The 13713-nt window shown below is 42.8% G+C and overlaps 1 protein-coding gene across 2 annotated transcripts; it reads right to left on the bottom strand.

Moving 5' to 3' along the window:
- Nucleotides 1-3830: 3830 nt before the first annotated feature.
- Nucleotides 3831-11788, bottom strand: AW209491 (expressed sequence AW209491). 2 transcript variants are annotated; one of them, NM_001104646.1, is made up of 2 exons: nt 11749-11788; nt 3831-5733 (listed from the first exon to the last, which is right to left on the bottom strand). In NM_001104646.1, exon 2 carries the CDS (start codon nt 5467-5469, stop codon nt 4204-4206), a length of 1266 nt encoding a protein of 421 aa, NP_001098116.1. In that variant the 5' UTR covers nt 5470-5733; nt 11749-11788; the 3' UTR covers nt 3831-4203. The 2 variants fall into 2 exon arrangements, with proteins under 2 accessions (NP_001098116.1, NP_598828.3); NM_134067.4 differs by having other exon boundaries at nt 11669-11775.
- Nucleotides 11789-13713: the final 1925 nt, after the last annotated feature.

Genomic DNA, 13713 nt, shown 5'->3' with positions numbered 1-13713 from the left:
GGTTATCTTTTCAGAGAATGTGCTTTTCTAAACATACTTTTACTTTTGCCTACTGAAGACCAAGGTAGAAAAGATCAATTATTAGACAGTGATTGATTGATTTAGTGATTTACTTAAAGCACTGCCTATTTGCTAAGCATGACTTTGTTACCTACATCAGAATGACCTAGAGAAACAGCTGAAACAACGTGTCACTGTTCTTCACAACCCGCTGACTGCCACTGTGCCTTTTGCTTTTAGAACAGCAATTCTCAACTTGTGGGTCATGACTCCTTTGAGGGTTGAACAAACCCAAAAGCAATCCATGCTAGCGCAGGCAAGGCACTGGCCTGTTCTTTTGGAGACTCTCTGACCCGGACCCGGAACTCCGAAATCTCCCAGCCCAGCTTGCTAAGTTCCCACTGGCAGGTTGCTACCACGCCAGTCCCACGCTTCCAAATTCCCATGGCCTTTTGGGGTGCAAACCCATGCTTTGCCACAGCACCTTTCTCTCTGGAACCCAGTTGAGGCACCACATGAAGTAAAACACAACACAAACTCAGTTCAGAATTAACAGGTAATTCAATCACTGGACTCAGCAACTAGCATCCTAATTTACAAGTCGTTCTAAGCTTAACTCCTCCTGTAGAGCAGAGGAGATTCTGGCGGATCTGCCATCAAATTCGGGGGGGCCTCTTGTTAGCTACATATTGTCCTCCAAGCTTTCCCTGTCCAAAAGCAAGACACTTCTTTCTGCCTCTCCTCCTCCCCTCTCTGACCCGTAAGTCCGCCTACTCCTCGACCAGTGATAGGTTCCTAGAAATCTTCATTCATTATGAGAAGGTTCACAGAGAGTGAAGTAAGAGGCACCTGATTCACTCCCAGTCCCAGGCAGCCCCTCTTGGGGAAGCAGAATTAGCATCAAAATACAAACAGCACCAGGGCTATCCACAATAGTTTATATCTGATATCCTGCATATCAGATATTTATATTACAATTCATAACTGTTAAATCACCTAAATTACAGTTATGAAGTAGCAACGAAGACAATTTTATGGCTGGGGGTCACCACAACCTAAGAAAATGTATTAAAGGGTGACAGCGTCAGGAAGGTTGAGAAGCACTGATTTAGAGTATAAAATGAAAATACAACCTGGATCCGGCATCCAATTTACCACCGCTCACTGAGTGCTTGTTCCAGGATCTTGGCAACACTACCACCTTGCCCAGTACAACTGTGGGTTATTTTTGTTTATCTTCACCTTCACAATGCTTTAGACATTTGCTTTACTTTCTAACATGTCTTGACAGTTTTTAACTGGCTACTTAACTGGACATTCCTGTTGCAATTGCCATCCTTTTTTTACCTTTGAATTGATCTCTTCAGCCAACTTAAGTAAGCCTTTGGTGTATGGGGTAGGCTGCAGAGAACAGTTCCAGAGAGAGCAATTTGTTACATTCCAGGACCCAGTGCCTCACTAAAAAACCACATCTATTTCTTGCATCTATTTTATTGTTAAAACTGTAATTCTGGATGCCTGGAGACAGTGGTGTTTGGTAGGGCCACGGATACAGCCACTTCAGACAGCAGTTTCTTCAGAATGCCATGGTTGGTAACTTTCTAGTTGGCAAGGAGTCCAAGTTCCTAGGAACTGGTTCCCAGAAGACAGCAACAGCAAGCTCCCTTCTTGAAAACAAGCCTTTTTAATAGTCTAGCCCTCCTCTGTGCCAGGTAGCAGATGGCAGACCCTCAAAAGATACTAAATGATATTAATACATCAGTGATGCTATTAACACAACATGCATCTATATGTCCCAATATTCTTACTCTGGCCACAGTTATTGCCACATCTTCCTTAAAACATATTTCATCAAACCACAGTTATTGCTTCCTTAAAAGAGATCTGATATGACCTTAAGTCTATCTTGACTACCTTTAAAAAAACTTCCATTTCTCTGGCCTGGTTTGCTACCAGGCCTGCAAATTCATGCCCTCTGCCCACACTTGTTTTCACTTACACACTTTATAAGGTTTCACCCGTGAAAGCAACAAGCCCTTTTGACCTCTGACCCAGATCAAGAGTTACTCCCTTACTGTGTACTCAAAGCATTTTGAATATAATTTAATACATTATATTTTGATTTTTACCTCCATTGGGACTAAGTGTTCCTCATAATTACCCGCTGTTTCATAGCGAAATATTCTAATCATGTTTGGTACTAAATAGCACTAAATATTTTAACACCCTTAATCAGTAATTCTCAATCCTCCTAATGCTACAATCCCTTATTACAGTTCATGCTGTGGTGAGCCCCAACCATAACATTATTTTCATTGCTACTTCATAAGTATAATTTTGCCACTTTTGTAAATCTGTGTGTCTAATCTTCTTAGGCAACCCCCGTGGAAGGGTGGTTCAACCCCTACCTCAAAGAAGTCACAACCCAAAGGCTGAGAGCCACTGCCTTAAATAGCTGCTCATATTTGGAAATTTCATTTCTACAACTAGATAAGACTTCCCCCACATTAAACTTGAAGCCTAATTCAGCTCTCCCTGTGGGAAATATGTTTAGTGACCTCTTCCCCGAGAAGCGCCACTCTACATTTAATTTTGCATTCATTTTTGTGTTCCTAGATCCTGACAACCAAACTTCATCTCAAAGTTGTTGCTTAAAACTGAGTTTCCCTTTTTGTAACTTAAGCAAAGCTGGCAGAGTTTCAGGCTGCTAATACTCAAATCCCAATAGTAACTCCTTAGGAAAGACAAGGCAACTCTCAAATTCCCAGCTTTTAGAAAAATATATACTCACTTTGTGAATTTGTTTTCTTGTAAATGATAAGGTATGGAGTACACTGTAGTCGTAGAACTTACCTTTAATTGCATGCAGCTCTCATTCACTATCTCCATCACCGTTTCATGAGTGATGCCATTAATTTTCACTTGCTAGCGGCTTACAGAATAAGAAAGGTAGTTTTTAATAATTCAAATACTTGTAATAATGGTTTGTTTTGGACTTAAATGTAAAATCTGAGTTTTAGAAAACTACATTTTCTACTTGTTCAAACTAATGTTTACCTTCAGAGTTCTAGGCTGAGCTTAGGAACACTGTTTCTCCTTCAAAGTGCTGTGCTGGCTAGTTTTATGTCAACTTGACACAACCTAACATCATCTGAGAGAAGGGAACCTCAATGGAGAAAATGCCTCCAAAGGACTGGGCAACAGCACCTGTGGAGCACTTCAGTAGTAGCTGATGGGGAAGGACTCAGTCCATTGTGAGTGGTGCCATCGCTGGGCTGGTGGTCCTAGAGTCTAAAAGAAACCAGGCTGAACAAGCCAGAAAGAACAAGCCAGTAAGCTGCACCCCCTTCCATGGCTTCTGCTTTAGCTCCTGCCTCTGGGTTCCACACAACCTGAGTTCCTGCCTTGGCTTCCCTCAATCAACTGTGGCTCAGGATATGCAAGACAAAGAGATCCTCTTTTCCTTTCCACCTTACTGCACCTGTAATCCCAGCTAAGACAAGTGGTATATTGATAAATAAATGAGACCCAACAGACCAAAGTTCCCTTTTGTTCCATATGAATTCTAATCTCTATAAAATACCCACCAGACTCTGTCTGACACAAAGCAATTGTTTTTAAATTTTTGAAATTTAAAAATTTTTCTCTATTTTCTGTAAGAATTTTAGCTTTAGTTTAATTTCTAAAATTAATAGCATTAGTTTTAGTTTTACTTGTTTTTAGGACTTTCTTTCCATTAATAACAAGCAGTGATTTTAGGGTTTGAAATAACTAATATCTCTCACCTTTAGTAGACTGACAAATATAACACAATGAAAAACAGGCCTCAGAATTTTCTCCAGATATTTAATGAATTCAAGAATCATGTAGCCATGTTCCATGAAATGTGATTACCTGTACTGGAGGCTGCAGCCCTACTGAGGCAAATGCATCACAAGGTAGCTAAAAGCCTTATGCAAATGTCTTTCTGTTCTTACCTGCTACAATGTAGTCTGTGATGGAATGCAGGGATACATAAGACTGTCAATTGGGTTTTTTTTTTTTTTCTAATTTATAGACCTTAAATAGATGAAACACAAAGAACTTCTACTTAAACAGGTCTAAATATTATGTTTCCTATAAACTTTTTTCTCCCAATATATATGGGAAGGCCAGCCTTTAGTATAAATAATGTATTTCCATGACAATACTTAAAGGATAGCATTAGTGCGCACTATCATCGGTGAGGTCTTTTGGTAAGGGCACGGCGAAGGCCTCTTTGCTCTCAGTAAGTGCTCTAGGCTGATGAATGAACACACTGAATTTAACACCCTGATTGTTGGCAGCTCTGACAAAACCACTATTGGCAGTCATTGTGATGGCTTTCAGGGTGTCTCCTGTCCCAAAAATTGTTAAGGAACGGCTATTAATTTTTGAACTTGCCACTAGTCTCAAGGCACGCTCAGAAGGCTGGTCCGGCACCACACTGATTCGTTTAATTAGCACATCGGCCCTCTCTCTCTCTCCCGGTCCCCCTAAGGTATCTAGAATAGACTGAAAGTCCTTGACAGCAGATTCACAGGCAAACAACTCCTTGTCCTTCATAAATGCTTCCAGTTGAGGTAGAACCCGCTCCTTCCTCTCTTGCTCTGCTTGCTCTGTGAGCACTTTTTCTTTGAAGACAAAGTGGCAGCCTCCGTAACTCATGGCAGACACGTAGGTGATTAAAGTAGTAATGTCCAGGTTGACTTTTTTGCACACATCGACCTTGATCTCTGTTGGAAAGGCAACGCGTGCCAGGACATTGTCTCTGTCGACTCTTGTCACCTGCAGAAGTTCTTGGCCCTCGTCATCTGACTCACTCTCGCTCAGCTGGAACTCTTCGGGGTGATTTAATAGAGAGTTGACGGCTACAATGTCTCCTCTCACAGATATGCCCATATCTTTCAGCTTGTCTGCCATGGGGCTGGAGACACTGTTGTAAAATGCAAAGACAATGTGAGGGTTGCTGTACTGCACCGGTTGCTGTCGACTGGCCTGGAGGAAGTCTTCAGCCTGCTCAATGATGCTTTTGTCACCGTACTGGCCCCTGCCCAGCCAGATGTTATGCAGCGCTTCAGCCTTTCGACCGATGGCTTTGACCCAAGTATGACCTCCATTTGCTACAACGTCCACCACTAGAGTCTGCTTTTCTCCCAAGGTGTCTGTGTAGCCGAAGACACGCAGAACACTGACAACCTCTTCCAGGTTCTCTGCCGATTCCACGATGGCTTTCAGGTGTGTTAGATTAGTGCTCTGTAAATGGGATTCTTTAATAGCTACCTTCCCAGCCTCTATTTTCTGCAAGAATTTGAGTTCTGCCTTCAGTTTGCTGCACAGCTTTGCGCCACCTTCTATGCCACCTTTTCGGGACCGAGAAAGTGATTCTGCTCTTTTGATCAGTTCCTTGGCCATGACAATTCTGTCGGAGAGCATGGAGTATGCAGACATGCTGACAGCATTATTCCTTAGATAAGAAACGAGGCAAATTTCAGTAGTTGCCACTATTAAGATGATTAGAAAGTCCAATCTAGCAACAATGTTTTGTGAAGATAGAGGATATGACCCTGGGCTTCAGGGCATGGGATTCTGGGAGAGCCTCCTTCCTTCTGACAGCTAAGCAAAGCTGTACATTTGAGCTCCTCCTGCAGTGTGCTGGATTCCGACACTCGTTTACACCTTCACCTCTGTAAACTGTGGAATCCACAGCATGTCCTATGTCGGGAAAAAAACAAAACAAAACAAAACAGGAGTTTTGGCAATGTGTTTTGTATTTCTATCAATAATTAGTCTTACTATTCAACTATTGAGAATTTTAAGATTCCAAACATCAAGATTAAAGTTTTAAAATAGCTGCCCATACACACCTTCAACTGGGGAACCCCAACATCCATCCCTGCCAAAAGTCCTTGGCCCCAGGAGCCTAGACTGCCCCCCCCCTCAACTCAATTCCACCCACTCCAGCCAACTCCACTCACACTATTGCCTACATCTGGTCTCTTCTGCAGGCAGACATCAGATGGTACCTCCAACTATAAGCAAAAAAACCCACTACCCAAGGACCCATGTCAACAACTCCATCCATTCCTGCAACTTGCCTGAGGAGCAAGTGTCCTACCTGCCTTCCAGCACCTTGTCTCATATACCTCTTTCATGTAGGGAGCCTGCAACTCCTGTCCCTAACCCCATCCACTCCCCCTGAAAGCCCTCCCTTCCATTCCTCCCTGGATAGCCCAGATTTCTCCCACCAGCTCAACTATGCCTACCCTAACAAGCCCTACAGATCTCTGATTTACACACCTGGTCTCTCCTCTAGGCAGACACCAGACTCATGCCTCCAACTACTCCCATCCCCACAACATGACCACCTCTCTCTAGGGAGGGGCATTAGACCCAAACCAAGAACTTAACTACTCCTGAGACTCATCTAAGGACCATGAATCCCTGTCTTCTGGGCCCCTCTTGGGAGAGGGATCCAAGACTCACACTACCAATTCCACCAGCACTTACTGCCTGAGGAAAAGTACTGAGTACCTCCTAGAGGAGGTTCACTGTATCTCTAATCCTATCCTCTATCAGTACAAAGACTGTGACAATATGCACAAGACCTACATAAATCAAATCCGGAAAAAAGAAAAGAAAAGAAACCCTGCATGAAGAACGAGGCGTGAGCTAACTCCGTTAGCAAGAAGCTATTTGCAATTTGTTTCTGCTGAGAGAGGGAATATCTGTTTTCTTCAATGGAGTGACACTTTGTATATCAAACTCCAAGGCAAGCTCAGGAAGAGTTGACCAACACAAAACACACACCATGTTTTCTGTGTGCTTTGTTTTTGTCGTTTTGAGAGACCATGAAGTTAGATGGGAGTGGAGGGAAGGCATATCTGCGAGGGGAACGACTACGGTGAAAATATACTGTATGAAAAATATTTTTAATTAAATAAATAAAAAACTTTTTCAACAATGAAAAAAGATATTGAAGATACCAGAAGTTGGAAAGACGATCAAGGGTTGGTGGGATTAATATTGTGAAAATGACTATCCTGCCAACAGCAAACTACTTATATTCACTCAACACACTCCCCAACATCTAGCCAAAACAATTCTTTACAAAACTTGATAAAACAATCTTAAATTTCATATGGAACTGCAAAAAGACCAGGATAGCAAAACAATCCTAAACAACAAAGAATGACTGAAGATACATCTCAGATTTCAATAAGTTATTCTACAGACCTGTGATGGTTTATATATACTTGGCCCAGTGAATGGCAATATTAGAAGGTGTGGCCCTGTTGGAGTAGTTGTGTCACTGTGGATGTGGGTTATAAGAGTCTCATTCTAGATGCCTAAAATCTAGTATTTTGCTAACAGCCTTCAGATGAAGATGTAGAACTCTTAGCTCCTCTTGTACTGTGCCAGCCTGAATGCTGCCATCTTCCTGCCTTGATGATAATGGACTGAACCTCTGAACCTGTAAGCCGGCCGCAATTAAATGCTGTTCTCATAAAAGTTGCCTTGGTCATGGTGTCTGTTCACAGCAGTAAAACCCTAACTAGGACAGAAGTTGGTACCAACGACTGGGGTATTGCTATGATAGGCCAGACCATGATTTTATTTGGAAAAATATAGATTTGGGGACTTTGGATTTGGAAAGCAGTGGAATGCTTTAAATGGGACTTAATGGGCTATCCTAGTAGGAATATGGAAAACTTTGTTCCTGAGAGTGGTTTGAATTGGGTGGACCTGGCCCAAGAGGTTTCAGTGGAGAATGTCAATATGTGGCCTAGAGACAGTTTTTTGTGGTACTGGTTAAGAACCTGGCTAGTTTTTGCCCTTGTCTGAAGGATCTGCCTGAGACTAAGGTGAAGACACTCAGAATCACTGCATTGACATAGGAAGTCTCAGAAACACCCATCATAGACTTCAAGATTCCAGAGCCATGGTCTATCTGCTGTGGAAAGCTGCTTGCTAACAAGGAGTAGAACCAGCCCAGGAGAAAGAAGTTTGTTACAGTCAACAAAGGTAATTAATGGAGTGGAGATCTGAAGACTGCTTTGACATCAGCCATGGAGATGCAGGATTTGGAGTTTGCCCAGCTGGTCTGGATTTGGGGACTACAGTTAGGTGAGTGGATGAATCTCAGAAGAGACCCTGAACTTTGGACTTTTAACACTGTTGAGACTGCTATAGACTTTGAGAAGATTTGAAGTTGGAATAAATGTGGTTTTGCATTACGTTATTTTAGGTATGGCCCCCATAGACTCTTATGTTTGGACAAGCCTATGGGGGCCAGGGAGTGGAAGTGATAGTTTGTATATGCTTGGCCCAGGAAATGGCAATATTAGAAGGTTGGAGTAGGTGTGTCACTGTGGGTGTGGGTTGTAAGATTCTCATTCTAGCTGCCTGAAAGCCAGTATTTTGCTAGCAGCCTTCAGATGAAGATGTAGAGCTCTCAGCTTCTCTTGCACCATGCCTGCCTGGATGCTGCCATGTTCCTGTCTTGATGATAATGGACTGAACCTCTGAACTTGTAAACCGGCACCAATTAAATGTTGTCCTCATAAAAGTTACCTTGGTCATGGTGTCTGTTCACAGCACTAAAACCCTAACTAGGATAACACCAATAGTAATAATGACAATATAGTATTATCTAAAATAAAATAAACAAACAACAACAACAAAAGCCTCATTGATCAATGGAAAATAAAGACCCATATATGAACTCCTCAAGCCATTTGACTTTTGATTTTTGACAAAGAAGTCAACAATACACACTGGAGAAAATAAAACAGCTAAATAGTCCTGGTCAAACTAACAGCTAACGTAGGAGAAAGAAACGGGATCCTCATTTCTCACCTTACACATAACTCAACTCCAACTGGATCAAGGACCTCAACCTAAGACCTGATATCCTAACTCTGATAGAGGTGGAAAAAAAAGTATAAAACATACTAGAAGCCATTGGCATAGGAAATGACTTTCTGAAAAAGACCTTTATAGTGCAGAGGTTAAGAACAATAATTAACAAGTGAAACCTGAAAATATAAAAGTTTCTACATAGCAAAAAATGCCATTACTTGAGTAGAGAGGCAGCCCACAGCATAGGGAAAACATTTACCGTCTATACACTTGACAGAGGGTTAGAGGCTAGAATGTATAAAGAACTGAAAACATATCCATAGAGATCAGAACATTACTAAGGGTCCACAGAGAGGGGCTTTTAAGGGAGGAAAGAGAACACACTGGTGGAAAGGGTTAAATGGAAAATGGAACAGGAATGGTTAACTGAGATGACAGTGAACTGTCTGGTAGAGGAGAAAATGTAGGAAGGAAAAATAACACGAAGGACCTCTCAACACACACACAAACACACACAAAAAAAACTAAGATGGAACTACCTTACAGCAGAGCAAAACAATGTCTCTACTAGATATAAGGCTAACAAATAAAAATCCCAGAAATGGATTATCTTTTGGAGTTGCTGGCCAGGGACGCTTCATAGATACCCAAACATAACGTGGTATTGCCAATCCATCTAGAACTTGATGGCTAAGACCGTATTGCTAAAAACACCAATTTGAGTCATAGGACATGGCGAAATGGAGCTCGTACACACCTAGAAGCTTCAGCTGTCCTGGCTAATTTTCATAGTTCTGCAAGGTGTTATGCAGGCTAACAGAGGAGAAAAGCAATCTTCAATAGTATCTGTGAATCCTTGGAGTTACAATTATGACTGGCCTGGCAAGACATGCCCATCAGTACAACAGCAGCACAAATACTATGGGAGTAACCAGCCACTTTACGGTTGGTATTAACATTTTGTCTAAGCTCCACCCCACAGTTACCTGGCTACAGCCAGATATGCCTGGCTCACTATAAAAGGAGCTGCTCGACCCCTCACTCTCTCTTGCTCTTGCCTTCTTGCTCTCCCTCTGTCATCTAGTCCCCCTCTCTCCCCATTCCTCTCCACGTGCTCATGGCCATCTTCTCCTCTCCTCCGCTCCCCTCCCTTCTCCTCCCCCCCCCCCGCCCCTTTTTCTGTCTCTCCTACCCTGTCAACTCCCCTCCCCATTCCCTGAATAAACTATTCTATACTATACTGTGGTCTTGTGGCTGGCCCCTCAGGGGGACCTCAGTATGGGCCCACGGAGGCATCCCCTTCCCCCATACTGACTACACATCCACCAAACATTCACACACACACACACACACACACACACACACACACACATATATATATATAGGATTTAAGTGCCACTCCATAGGATGAAACCCATACTTGGCATCATTATTAGGCTACGAACCTATGCTAGGGAAGTCATAGGCCCTAGGGGAAAACTTACCACTTTATGCTGCTAGATAGTGTAAACTGACTTATTATTATACCCATAAATGAATGTATTTTCAACCCTCATCTAAGAGGCTTCTATTGCAGTAGATAGTTATTAACACAGTTGTTAATACTCACAACTGGCCAAGGTGCAGAGACTAAAAGACTACATATAACTCTTATTCCTAAAAGGGACATATGTAACACTCATATGTTACTCTCACAAGGCTCAGGGATCATTGTGAAAGGAAAAAAGGTAAGACCTGCAATGAAACCTCCTCTGGACACAGCATGCACCAACCCTGCGCAAGCCTAAGCCAGCATGGCAACTGCTGGCAATTCTGAGCGGCTGGGAGAGGGAGAGACAGTTTTCTCTAGGAGTGTAGCCTCCCTCCCACCCTTCAGTGGAAGACCACACATCCTAGACTATTTGGGTAGTACAAAGCAGTCTTGAAGGAGGGGTGGAGTATGGGATTGGTTGAGTCATCCATGGTGGATATGAACCAAACACATGATATGAAATTCTCAAAGAACTGATTTTTTTAATGTAAAAACAACTGCTTAATATTAAAAATCCACAAACTGTCCAAACAAGAGGCTCTCCTAAACTAGTCATCCTAGGATCTCTCACCTCTTACTCCTTCAATAGATGATTTTTGTTTTCTTGGGGCTTGTTGGATTTTTTTGGGGGGGTGGTGGTGGAGGGGGGATTGTTGTTTGTGTTTTGAGACAGTGTTTCTCCACATAACCCTGCTTGTTCTGGAACTTAATATGTAGACCAGGCTGGCCTTGAGCTCACAGAAATCCACCTTTCTCTGCCTCCCAAATACTGGGATTAAAGGTGTGCGCTGCCACTCCCGGATACAGTCTTTTAAGGAGTTGCCTCTTGATTTCCACAGGGTTTAGAATATCAAGCAATCAAGACTGTCTGATTTCTGCATGTGATGTCAACTTAGCAATGTTTCAATAGAACAAAGGGGATAACCAACTGGCCTCCTGTTCCCATTCTGAAGGAAAAGATGGAAGGACCCAGAACACCACACCAGGTGGCCAGCCTGGCTGTTGGACTATGACAAGGTGCGAGAGCCTGGGGTGAAGTGTTTCTGCGTGAGTGTGGTTCCCATTCTGGTATGTCCACCTGCACCGCTGGGCCTGATCCAACAAGTCCGGATCAAACAGGCTCCAGCTGGCCTAGTGCTTAGAGGCCAGAGTAGGGAAGACGCAGTACTGACCCTTCCTGCCCCGAGACCCGGCCCATGCCCTCCCTCTCCACCTCCCTCTATTCCCCACTCACTCCCTTGGTCCCCGGATCCTCACCAGCAGCGCCAGACACCATGCGCACATGGCGAGGGAACACAGAGGCAGTCTGCAGAGACAGCTCACCAGTCAGTCCTCACCTTGTTCTGCTGAGAGGCACTCCGCCTGCCGAGTCCCGCCTCTGGCATTACGTGGTTCCGGCCCGGTGAGCTTGAGCTTGAGTCCCAGGCGGCACCGCAGCGACCATATTTGTTGAGGGCAACCGGCTTCTGCTACCAAAGCGACGGAAACCTGAGCTCCCAGCCAGCAGGGGCGGGTCAAGGGTTGGGTCTCAATCTCACTGAGTCCTGAATGCTAAAACTTATTTGGGTCTCAGATTTGGATATTTTTAGCAAAATAAAAATCGAGAACCATGAGGTTCCAAACGCCACTCGGAAGCATTTTTAGTTGCATCATCCTGGCCTTTACATAGAAGGAACCTTTAAATGTGCTGTCCTTCCGAACAGGGCAGAGAACTGCATAGCTTCAGGGGCTGTGGATATTTAGTTCAAAGTTATCCGAGGTGAGGGGGAGTTTGAGAAAGCAAAACTAATTTTAAGTATTTTTTTAAGTATTATTTTAAGTATTAGATTTCAATTGTGTTTTCCTTGTCCCAAGTACTACTTTAAGGATAGAAGTAACTCAGATCAGACACACTACCAAAATCTTAAGACAGGAGCAATATCTCATTCGGTGCTTTAAATATACTAAAAAAAAAAAAAAAAAAAAAAAAAAAAAGCTCTGTAGCCAGCGCTATTCCAAATACATTACACACGAATTTATTTAGTTCTAAACTAAAGGGTAAATAGATGTATTTTGCCCCTGAGGCACAAACAACGCTGTAAATGCCTTCAGCAAAGCCTGCCAGGGTTTATCAAGCACAAATTCCAGAGGGCTTTGGAACTTCAGGTGTGTCTAAATGGGGGGGGGGGGGGGGGGCAAGAATTAAAACCATTCTTTAAAAAGACTCCATTAATAACATACCAGAGTTCTTTCTCCCATCCAGGGCAGCCAGCCCATTCCTCCCTCAGAAATAAGTTTATTGTGATGTAAGTAAACAGGTGTCAAGATAGAAAGAAGCCCAACAAAAAATAGGCACCATTAGAAAATGGGAAATTTTCCTGATTAAATGTTGCCCCTAGCCTCCTTGCTCCTCCAATGCTCCCACCCCCTACACCTTTTCCCTTCAAACAGTAAATACGTAAAAACTTCCAAAGAAATCTGACAATCACAATCTACAAGAAGACTCATTCACAAACTCAACACTCCCCAACCTTCTCCGGCTTGGATTTGGAGGACAGAGAAGGCACATACAACAGCACGTTTCCTTAAGAAGTACCTTGTAACTGGAACCTTCAGCTACCTGATTACTTTGGCCCTCAAATAAGCTTCTCTTCATTTAAGGGCTGAAGGCACAGATAGGAAACAGCTCTTCGAAGTAAAGGCATATTCTAAACATCAGTGGACTAGAAAGTACAGTAAGGAATTGAAACACAGCAAAGAGCAAGAATCAGATATTCAGTTAACAGAAATTTTAGGTCCATAATCAAGAAAAGTAAAAGGAAAAATGTAAATATACTAAAAAATTTACAAAAAAAATTTTAATAAGGACCTACTTGGGCATTCGGTCTAATAACCATTAAGAAACTTATCAAATGTCCTTCCTTTGGCAGCACATTTTAAACTAAAACCCAAGTGATCCAGAGAACATTAACATGGCCCCTACAAGAGGATGGCACACACATTTGGGAAGTAAAAACTCATCAAAAGGCAAATAATTGTGGAACAAAAGACAATCCCAAAGGCCACAGAGAGGGAAGTATTTTGTCACAGACACAAACTATAGCTAATAAAGGGGCCATTGCACTGGTTGCCAGGAACTTAAAATTCTAATCCTAGAGAAGTACCGACCCCTCCCACTGAGTATGTTTTTACTCTTCTTTACATCGAGGCAAAGGTTAGGGCTGGAGAGTTGAAAAGCTTGGAAACTGACTGGAAAGCAGGTGAGCTTAAGTACCAAGAGTCAGGAACTCCTGTGTATGACAATCAACTGAAAATGCAAAAAA

This window comes from Mus musculus, chromosome 13, assembly GCF_000001635.26.
Source record: "Mus musculus strain C57BL/6J chromosome 13, GRCm38.p6 C57BL/6J".
NCBI classification, from domain to species: Eukaryota; Metazoa; Chordata; class Mammalia; order Rodentia; family Muridae; genus Mus; species Mus musculus.
The sequence above is the reverse complement of the archived record's forward strand: the minus strand, read 5'-3'. Positions and strand labels throughout refer to the sequence as shown.

Coding starts and splice junctions, on each gene's coding strand:
- AW209491 (NM_001104646.1), bottom strand. CDS start 5,469: ATGTCTGCATACTCCATGCTCTCCGACAGAATTGTCATGGCCAAGGAA.